The sequence below is a fragment of the Gigantopelta aegis genome, chromosome 7 (genome assembly GCF_016097555.1).
Source record: "Gigantopelta aegis isolate Gae_Host chromosome 7, Gae_host_genome, whole genome shotgun sequence".
NCBI lineage: Eukaryota > Metazoa > Mollusca > Gastropoda > Neomphalida > Peltospiridae > Gigantopelta > Gigantopelta aegis.
Genome location: NC_054705.1, coordinates 15,166,590 through 15,178,159, shown reverse-complemented (window position 1 = coordinate 15,178,159; position 11,570 = coordinate 15,166,590). Strand labels below are relative to the sequence as shown.

The following is an 11,570-nucleotide window of genomic DNA, read 5'->3' as shown; positions in this document are numbered from 1 at the left end:
GCCTTAGCTCCAGCGATCACATCTCCGTTTTGGTCTGTCGAAAGAGCCAGTGTCCATTGGGCCGTGTCGACAAACCAGCTGCAGTTGAGGTTTTGAATTGCTGTATGTTGTACTTTACCGTCTGCACAGTTCCAGTTGTGTGCACCATACGCCATATCCACCAAGGATCTTCTTCGAACATCCCATTTCCGTCTTTCGAAATCTGGTTCAGAAGTTGGGCTGAGACATGATCGTTTTTTGTTTGCACATTTTGCACTTCAATAGAAACCTGTCCGATGAGAACTTTCACTCTATTTCCCCCTTCAACAGCTACTATCAAATCGGCCCGAGACCCTTTCAGTGTTTCGCCGTTCTCGTCATTAGTAAACACATGCCGCCAGCAGGAGTCGGTGTACCAGTCCAAAGCAGTCAAATAGGAAAACCCCGTGTTTCTGTATGTTTGTAGCTACGAAGCATTTAAATGTCTTTCCTTGGCCACCTTTCCGTGGCATTTGAAACAGCTAGATCGCTTCAGGCAAGAACGCCAAGTGGTTTCCTTCAAAACATTGACTGACATGCCAGATGCTCTGACCTCTGCACACATTTTCATTGTTAGAAAGAAAGAAAGAAGTGTTTTATTTAACGACGCACTCAACACATTTTTATTTACGGTTATATGGCGTCAGACATATGGTTAAGGATCACACAGATTTTGTTTTAGAGGAAACCCGCTGTCGCCACATAGGCTACTCTTTTATGACGGGCAGCAAGGGATCTTTTATTTGCGCTTCCCACAGACAGGATAGCACAAACCATGGCCTTTTTTGAACCAGTTATGGATCACTGGTCGGTGCAAGTGGTTTACACCTACCCATTGAGCCTGGCGGGGCACTCACTCAGGGTTTGGAGTCGGTATCTGGATTAAAAATTCCAAGCCTCGACTGGGATCCGAACCCAGTACCTACCAGCCTGTAGACCGATGGCCTGCCACGACGCCACCGAGGCCGGTTCATTGTTAGAAGTCTCCATGTTGTCAAAATGATAAAGATACTTCTTAGATGATGCCCAAGCTGAGATATCATACCCTGAATCAATAGATGTCACCAGTTCCGCCAGGTGCCGTGGGATTTCCACGGGCCCCTCACGGCCACCCTACGATAGCCTCACGGATCCCGGGCGATTTGTATAACGTCGGCCGGGCACCCAGCTGGTCAAAAAATTATTAAATTAAATTATTAAAAGATTTAATTATTGTCTATAAATATGTATTCCTCAAATTACCGGCCTCGGTGGCGTCGTGGTTAAGCCATCAGTCTACAGGCTGATAGGTACTGGGTTCAGATCCCAGTCGAGGCATGGGATTTTTAATCCAGATACCGACTCCAAACCCCGAGTGTGTGCTCCGCAAGGCACAATGGGTAAGTGTAAACCACTTGCACCGACCAGTGAACCATAACTGGTTCAACAAAGGCCATAGTTTGTGCTATCTTGCCCGTGGGAAGCGAAAATAAAAGATCCCTTGCTGCCTGTCGTAAAAGAGTAGCCTATGTGGCGACAGCGGGTTTCCTCTAAAAAAAACAGTGTCATAATGACCATATGTTTGACGTCCAGTAGCCGATGATAAGATAAAAAAATCAATGTGCTCTAGTGGCGTCGTTAAATAAAACACACTTTACAAACACATGTTTTGTTCTTAAGACTAATGGGCGGAACGTAACCCATTGGTAAAAGAGCTCGCCTAATGCGCAGCTTTGCCTAGGATCGATCCCCATCAGTGGGCTGGTTGGGCTATAAAACTGGTATGTACTGTCCCATCTGTAGGATGATGCATATAAAATATCCCTTGCTGCTAATCAAATAGAGTAGTCCATGGGAGTGGTAGCAGTGGGTCTCCTCTCTAATTATTTCTGTGTTCTCTAACCATATGCCTGACTCCATATGACCGTAGATTAAATGGGTTTGTCATTCTTCGAGCCCTAACTTCAAAGCGTGCTGCTGAGGTCGCTCATCACCTGCTTGATATATTCCTTCTCATTGGTGCCCCATCTATTCTCCAGAGCGACGATGGAAGTGAATTCACAGCAGAGGTTATTAGTGAACTGAAAATTGTGTGGCCCAGGCTGGTTATGGTCCATGGTAAACCTCGACACCCTCAAAGTCAGGGGTCTGTGGAAAGGGCAAATGGTGATATCAAGGATATGCTTGTTGCATGGATGGGAGATAATGTCACAAATGATTGGTCAGTAGGCATAAAATTTGTTCAATTCCAAAAGAATTCGAGTTATCATTCAGGAATACAGAGATCGCCATATGCTGCCATGTTTGGATGTGAAGCCAAAGCTGGCTTAACATCGTCGTCTTTGCCAACAGAAGTAGTTGTACGGATGCAAAGTGAGGATGATCTTATATCTGCCATATCCAATGTACCAATCGTCCTAGAACATACTGCTGCTGATATACACGAATCAGTACCAAGCACCAGTCAGGAACCAGCACCGAGCAGCAGTCATGAAGTCATGCCAAACACTAGTTAGGAACCAGATGAGTGGGACAGTAGACTTGACCCTGAAATGCCATTGCTCTCAGCCACAACTGATTTAGTTTTAGATTCAGCACCAGAGTATGGTGGTCCACCTTTGAAGAGTCCTGCTCCAGTTACTGGCTCAGCTGATTTACTCAACGCTCGTATAGACAGTATCTTAAATGAGAGAAATGGTGCGAGTTCCTCCCAGATGACTCAGGCTGAGCGTATGGTCAAGAGAAGTAAACTGGAGCTAACAAGTGGACAGGTGGGAGACAACGTAGCTGTACCTATCCCTCTTGTGGATAGGGGACGCGGTGACCCACGAAATATTCTCGGAATAATCATAGACCGTGATGAGAACGATATGTACACAATTTGTGTGAAAGCAGGGATTCTAAAAGGGAAGTTTACACGCAATCAGTTTGATTTGTGCCCCCAGCGTTTACTTACTGATGCTGATGTAAACCAGACGAAGTCAGTGACCGTGCGCTAAGCTGTTAATCATGAATCCAACTGTGGTGGACAGGGATATGTTAGGTGTAACTGTGCTGGTTCTAAGAGATGCGAGTCCAATCGATGCAAATGTTTCAAAAACAAAATTCAGTGTTCTAGCCGTTGTCATGGTAGCCTTGTGTGCAAAAACAAGTGATCTTTCTATACCAATATGTTACTTTCATAATTTGACACTGACTATTTGGTTAATATTCAACTTCATCTTCATCTATTTTACTACAACTTCTGAAATGATTTGATTTGAGTTTAAATAAAGTGTTACATTAAGACATGTGTGGTGTGGTATTATTTTCAGTCATTTCCTTCTTTGTTCTTAAAATGTGATTTTATCAACTTTTAAGACCAAAAGCCTGTATACAAGTGTCAGTAATAAGACGTGAATCACTTTAGTCATTCTGTGTAATGTCTGGTCATGATTTTCAGTCATTTCGTGTAATGCCTGGGATTTTCAGTCATTTCGCGTATTGCCTGGTGGTCACAGGAACTTCGCGAAGTGACTGATTTTTTTAGGCATTACGCGTAATGACTGATTTCACAGATTGACTGTAACATATATACCGTTCGGTATCGGTATCGTGTCAATACTGATTTACCGTACCGAGCAAATCTCAAAATACCGAACATTTACGTATTGAAAAATAAGCATTCCCGCTATTAAGTAAAGCACTAAAAATGAGCAATGGTTCAAAAGCATTACCTGTTAGAATACCTACCTATCCTAAACCTATCCTAAACCAAAAAATGGGTTGGTTATAAACAAGGAAAAGGCTCTAACTTAGGCATTCGTTTAGAGGTAGGTATATATAAAATATTGCTTGATATGGGTATAGTTATCAGTACTATATCAATACCGAATACCGTACCGATAACGAGATAAATCACCCCCACAATACCGATACCGATACCGAGGTAAATCACCCCCACAATACCGAATACCGTACCGATACCGAGGTAAATCACCCCCACAATACCGATACCGATACCGAGGTAAATCACCCCCACAATACCGAATACAGATACCGATACCGAGGTAAATCACCCCCACAATACCGAATACCGTACCGATACCGAGGTAAATCACCCCCACAATACCGTACCGAAACCGAGGTAAATCAACCCCACAATACCGAATACCGTACCGATACCGAGGTAAATCACCCCCACAATACCGATACCGATACCGAGGTAAATCACCCCACAATACCGAATACCGTACCGATACCGAGGTAAATCACCCCCACAATACCAATACCTGGAATTTCAATACCGCCCAGCTCTACTGCACACGCACACGCACACACACGCACACGCATATACCTATTGTTTGGGGAACACTATCCTTTTATTATATGTTCTATATATATATAATTTTTATCACTGTTTAGCACTGAGCAAAATTAATTTTAATATGTACATATTCCTCATGGACTTACACAACACAAATTAAATATAATTCTGGTTAATATCAAAACGTATCTACATAGTATTAATAGGTTCTCCTTGGAAAGTTTTGAATAGTATATATTTAACAAATCACAATGTCTTTCAGTTATTTTATTTGGTTTGTTCCTGTGGTACAAATCATTTATACTATTCATGTATTTATGAATAAACTGATTTTATTTTATCGGATTTTGTTGTAAGCTTTTTAAAAAATAATAGTAAATAAAACTATTTGAAAAGTACGTTTTTTGTAGGCATGTCAGGCCCATAGGATATCATGGAGGGGGGGAGGGCACAACCTCTAATGGGGTGGGTCACAACCTCTATTGTGGGGGGGGGGAACCATTTATTTATATAGAGTTGGACAACTCTTTTTTTTTGAGGGGTGTCACTGTTATTTTCTTTTTCCCACTTTTTAAAATAATTTCTTAGCGTCTCAAAATTAATTGATAACGTTAGAATTATGAAGTCCTAATTCATTACCATACAAAATAACTGTTAATGGTACATTTAAAGGAACAGACCCTAGTTTTTAAACACTAAGGCATATTTTTCACTATTAGAGCCGTTTTTGATCACTAAAATGAAACATTAATTATATTTTATTGTTTATATTATTCATTTCCGTACAACCGAAGTGTTTCTGGTCATCCTGGTGTTTCTAATACCACAAAATGCATTTTTAAAAATATTTTTGAAAACGCACGTGCATTTGAGAAATAACGGTTATGGAGTCGCGTTTTAGTCTATTTTAAATGGTATTTCAACGCCACAGACTCTTGTTTCACTCTTTTGTATCCATATTTGTTACTGGTTTATAAATTAACCAAACTTAGTGTCCATTGTTGAAACTAGGGTTTAGGTGAAAAATATACCTTAGCGTTTAAAAACTAGGGTCTGTCCCTTTAACAAATAAAGACATGTCAAAACACAATATTCTGTACAACAATTTGAGAATATTTGTTACTATATAGGAAACACGCGCGCTCGCCCCCCCCCCCCCCCCCCCCCCCACACACACACTTTAACTGTTTAAAAGTAACAAATAATTAAGAGTTGGGGGCGAACTGACTAAATGTATGGGGCCAACTGACAAATAGTTGGATGGCGAACAGGCAAACAGTGGGACGTATCAACTTGGTGGAGAACTGGTACATAGGACGAACATGTCAAACTGGGGGCGAACTGACTGGAGGCGAACTGCCTTGGGGGCGAAACTTTTCACAATGGTACGAAGTGACTACGGTACGAAATGACTAGCGTACGAAATGACTTTTTGCAATGGTACGAAATTACCAAGTTACGAAATGACTAGGGTACGAAATTACCAGGTAGTATGGTACGAAATGGATGGTACGATATGACTAGGGTACGAAGTGACTATGATTCCTTTGAATACACCTAAAAAAGGCTGTTTACCATCCAGGTATGAAGAACCTGCGACATGGCACACCTGACCGAGAATTAGGAATTGATGACATTCATAATAAATCTGTTTATTCCGGATTCTTACGAAAGTAAAATTCCGCGTGATCTGAAAATGTAAATCATACTTGCAACTGCCAAACCACGCATCTAAATATGCGCATGAGAGTACGTGAAATCGCCTAAAAATAGGCACTAGAGGAAGCTGGACACACATATGGGTCCAGACCACAGACTCATATCAACGCAGTGGTATCTTTATGGGGGCGACCTGGTACCTTTGTGGGGACGAACTGGCATCCTATTTGGGGTGAACTGGTATGGGGCGAACAGACCTGGGGGCGAACTGGCTTAGGGGTGAAACGTCTGGTATCCAAATAAAATAAATAGTATATAAATATGTACTTGCGTAAGAGTTATATGAAAAGAAAGAGAAAGACGTTTGTGAATAATGAAAACTATTTTCTCTGTATTAATACAAGTTGATTCTTGCTTGATATATTTAAAAAAAAATAATAATAAACAGTCTCGTATTTAATATATAATATATATATATATATATATATATATATATATATATATATATATATATATATATATATATATATATATATATATATATATATAAATTAAATCCAGTCATTCAATATTTTTATAATTATAATTAGGACTTTAGTACTTACCCTGTCCATTAACACACAACAAACAGCCTATCAGAAGTAGATATATGACGTTCCTTATCGCCGTCATCGGTTTACAGTTATAGAGGTTTACGTGCACATTCAGAGCAAGCTCAGCGCACGCTTTGGTTTACGAGCGACTCTGTTCTACATATGCGATATACAGGCCACGCCCATCTCAGAGAGCGTTCTTGTTTACGTCATGTTGTATCATGAATCAGAGCAAGCTTTGAAAGAAGAAAACTGCGTCAACGGTCAAGCTCTGGCTATGTTATAAATAAGCCACGCCTCTCTTCGATGCTTACCGGCACACTGGTGGCGCATTGGTTAAGCCATCGGACTACAAGCTGGTAAGTACAGGGTTCGCAGCCCGGTACCGGCTCCAACCCAGAGCGAGTTCTTAAGGGCTCAATGGGTAGGTGTAAGGCCACTACATTCAGTCATCTTTCTCATCTATCACCTTCTGCCTATTATTCTCATTATCTGAATATAAAACACTTCCCAATTTTTTCTTTTTTTGAATTCCATTCTGTTTTATATTATAGTGTGATCTGTCAGTATAAAAAAAACTATACAGTATATTGTGATCTTCCAGCCGTATCCAATACTATAGTGATATATCAATATCAGACACTATGCAGTATATTGTTATCTACCCAATATTACATACTAGTATGATCAATAATAAAGTATATTCTACTGATGCCAAATGACCAAATGCTATGGCGCCTAATAACCACTGGCCAACTAGACAATTTATTTGGGTGTTCCTTTCACTTCAGTTGCACCCAATTATTGATTGTTCCATGCCTTCTTCTCTTCTTTTCATTCCTTCTTAGTTGTCCCATGTAATTCAACACAATTTCTGTCAATGTATTTAGTAAAAACAATATGGAGAGACCTAGCTACTGTGACTGTTAATTTTAGGAAAAGGAATTAAATGTTTTACTTAATGACACACTAACCCATTTAATCTACGACCATATGGAGTCAGGTATATGGTTAGAGAACACAGAAATAATTAGAGAGGAGACCCACTGCTACCATTCCCATGGACTACTCTATTTGATTAGCAGCAAGGGATATTTTATATGCATCATCCTACAGATAGGACAGTACATACCACAGTTTTATAGCCCAGTCAGCCCACTGATGGGGATCAATCCTAGGCAAACTGCGCATTAGGCGAGCTCTTTTACCAATGGGTTACGTTCCGCCCATTAGTCTTAAGAACAAAACATGTGTTTGTAAAGTGTGTTTTATTTAACGACGCCACTAGAGCACATTGATTTTTTATCTTATCATCGGCTATTGGACGTCAAACATATGGTCATTCTGACACTGTTTTTTTTAGAGGAAACCCGCTGTCGCCACATAGGCTATTCTTTTACGACAGGCAGCAAGGGATCTTTTATTTGCGCTTCCCACAGGCAGGATAGCACAAACCATGGAATTTGTTAAACCAGTTATGGATCACTGGTCGGTGCAAGTGGTTTATACCTACCCATTGAGCGTTGCGGAGCACTCACTCAGGGTTTGGAGTCGGTATCTGGATTAAAAATCCCATGCCTCGACTGGGATCCGAACCCAGTTTCTACCAGCCTGTAGAGGCCGGTCTCTTAAGAACAAAGTTCTCCTGACAACTACTTTGCATAAAAAATCTACATATGTTGACCATCAAAATATTCAGTTAAGTCCCCTTATGCCAAAGTACCGCCTCATTTTGCTGTTATACAAATGGCAGCATACCATTTGCACAGTTGTTATCTGTTAGTACTAAAAATGGCAAGTAACTTAAAGGGACACGTCCTAGTTGTTAACCATTACGCCGTTGTTTTTCGCTATTAAACCCATTTTTTTCACAAATAAAATTGCACTTTACTTACATTTTATTATTTAGAATATACATTTCCATTCACCTGAAGGTGTTTTTTGATAATCCTGGTAATCCCGATGTTTGTAATACCACCAAATGTATTTTTCGTATTTCTTAAAAACCGTTGAGCAGACATGGTCTAATCTATTTTTAGAGGGGATCTTCCCGTTTCAACGTCACAGACTTTGGTATACCACGTGACCGTTATCATTCCAGCAATGAAGTGAATGGTCACACTGTCCAGGACTTACTCTGCATGTGCCAGTCGCAGACGTGGTGCAGCCAGAAATTACTAATTAGCTAAGCCAAATGCGAGTAAAAAAATCACAAGGAATAATTATCACTATATTAAACAATATAACCACCAGTTCAACAGGCGACATCATTGTTCTGATTGATTGTAGTCTGCAATTTAAAGCGTTTATTTTATGTTGAATACTTGAAACGAATGCGTAACGACACATGCAGTGACGTTTCGCCGTGGAACAGGTGTAACAATTGTGCTTCAAAGTTAGATATTTTGTGTCATGAATGGTTCCGGTTTGTTGTCGTCTGCTTTGTGAGGTCCCATCCTCCTACACAAATGTTTTTGTAAATAATTTCTGTCTGGTTCACGTAAGAAGAAAAGTAAAAGTGTTTTGGAAATAACAATATCGTCAACGTCCCTAACTGCGTTATGCTTCCAACTCCGTTCGGTTAGTTTTCTCGTGCACGGTTCGCGCAATCAACATCCATTTGTTGTCGTTTGCTTGTCGTTCATTTGTGAGATTTTTCTTACAATTCGTGAACATTTTCATTAAAGCGGCAGTATACGGAATATTTTTATTATTTAAGCATATAGAACAGAAAATCCAATTACGTTTGGTGCATATATGACGCCGCACTTCACATTGGTTTCACTACGCTGGCTTATCCAGGTCAAAAACAAAGCCAGTATGTCGAAAGTGGGACACTTTTTGACGGGCTCCTACCGATCTCGGTTTTCATTGGCTTAAGTGTAGAATTCCCCAACAAGAGATCACATGAGATTTCGCAATTTTTTAACAAATTTAACTGTCTTGATTGAGGGGTCGTCTCATATTTCCAAAACATATTTATATACATAGAGGTATGGTACGCCTTTCTAGGGGTCGGTGGGTGGGGAATTTGCCTTGAAATTTTGACAGAGGCCAGCTGTTGGCATACGCGTTACATGTAAGGGGGTGTTACTAATTACGTAACGCTCTAGGGGTGGAGGAAGAGGGTACTGTGTTCGATTTACGTAACATTTTTCAAGACTATATGTTATTTTTATTCATTACTTAGACCTAAAAAGGTGTTTTTTGGAAATGCGCGGTCAGTCTAGGATCGATCCCCATCGGCGGGTATATAAAATACCATGGTATGTGATATCCTGTCTGTGGGATGGTACATATAAACGATCCTTTGCTAAATATAACGTGGGTTTCCAAGGCGTGTGTGCAGGGATTTCAGCGGGGTTGGGGTTATAGACTGTGTTGAGTGAAGTTTATATGGGGCCATGCTCCCCCATATTGGTTTAGTAACTTCCTGTTCCAAACGCATTCCTTTCGCTGTCCAGGACAGAACAGTTGGAACATGTCCAGAAGAGGTGAAAGGAACGCACCCCAAGGCTGTGTGCACTCTGGGAAATGTGTCGTGACGTAGGCATTTCTGTGCTTCTAGCGACATCTACCGGTGACATCAGAATACTAACTTTCAAAATTATTTCAAGTAATTGGGTCACGGGGATTCCCATGGTATTTATCGATATAAAACCTGCTTTTTCACTCTACTTTATAAAAACGTGATCTAAGTGTGTTACAGGTTTGTAGATTAACAAAAATTAGAATTAATTTTCGTGGGCTGAAACTAGGGCGTGCGACTTTAAAACCAATGGGCTGTCTAAATACTATAGAGATCAACTTACTTTGATGGAAAACCATATTTAATTTAATGAATATGTTACAGTTATGATTCAATTCCAATTATGTGAATTGTTTTGCAATGGGATGGATTAAGTTTGTTTTGGACCAACCACCATCCCAAGTTGTTCCTACATGTGGTCTGATGGTCCTGTATGCATCTATATGTAAGAACCGGCCTCGGTGACGTCATGGTTAGGCCATCGGTCTACAGGCTGGTAGGTACTGGGTTCAGATCCCAGTCAACTGACAACGTAATTTACATACAGATTGTCTGATCAAAACATCATCAGACTTTCTGTGTCAGTCACATGTCCATTAATCCATATTTTATTTAAAACAGGATTTTTGTCATACATCATTTAAAACTGTTTGTTTGATAATACACCATCAGTCTTTCATATGTTAATCATACATCATTACTATTGTGTGCACGCTATGTTTTTTATTTGCACTAAATCTGCGGGACCGGCCTTGGTGGCGCAGTGGTTAAGCCATCGGTCTCCAGACTGGTAGGTACTGGGTTCGGATCCCAGTCGAGACATGGGATTTTTAATCCAGATACCGACCCCGAATCGGCGAATGAGTGCTCCGTAAGGCTCAATGGGTAGGTGTAAACCACTTGCACAGACCAGTGATCCATAACTGGTTCAACAAAGGCCATGGTTTGTGCTGTCCTGCCTGTGGGAAGCGCAAATAAAAAATCCTTTGCTGCTAATCGGAAAGAGTAGCCCATGAAATGGCGACAGCAGGTTTCCTTTCAAAATCTGTGTGGTCCGTAACCATTTGTCTGACTCCATATAACCGTAAATAAAATGTGTCGAGTGCGTCATTAAATAAAGCATTTCTTTCTGTATGTATGCAAGATATGTGAACAAGGATTTACTGTTATGGGCAGTAGACGGTGAAATGGTCAGTGAACTAGTAATAGAATGCGACACACCACCATCCCAAGTTGTTCCTACATGTGAGGTTTGATTGTCCTGTATGCAAGATATGGTCCGGACAAGGATTTATTGTTATGTGCAGTAGACCGTGAAAAGTAGATCACAGTTGCCTAGTAATAGAACAGGACACACCGTCATCCCAAGTTGTTCCTACATGTGAGATTTGATTGTCCTGTATGCAAGATATGGTTCGGACAAGGATTTACCGTGAAAAGTAGGCCACAGTGACTTAGTAATAGTTCGCAACACATCACCATCCCA

At 40.5% G+C, this 11,570-nt stretch overlaps 1 protein-coding gene across 1 annotated transcript; it reads left to right on the top strand.

The window, feature by feature from the left end:
• The first annotated feature begins 1,076 nt into the window (after positions 1-1,076).
• On the top strand, positions 1,077-2,513 carry LOC121377928 (KRAB-A domain-containing protein 2-like). Its single transcript, XM_041506023.1, has 2 exons — positions 1,077-1,162; positions 1,928-2,513. The coding sequence occupies exons 1-2, from the start codon at positions 1,077-1,079 to the stop codon at positions 2,511-2,513; spliced, it is 672 nt and encodes a 223-aa protein (XP_041361957.1).
• Positions 2,514-11,570: the final 9,057 nt, after the last annotated feature.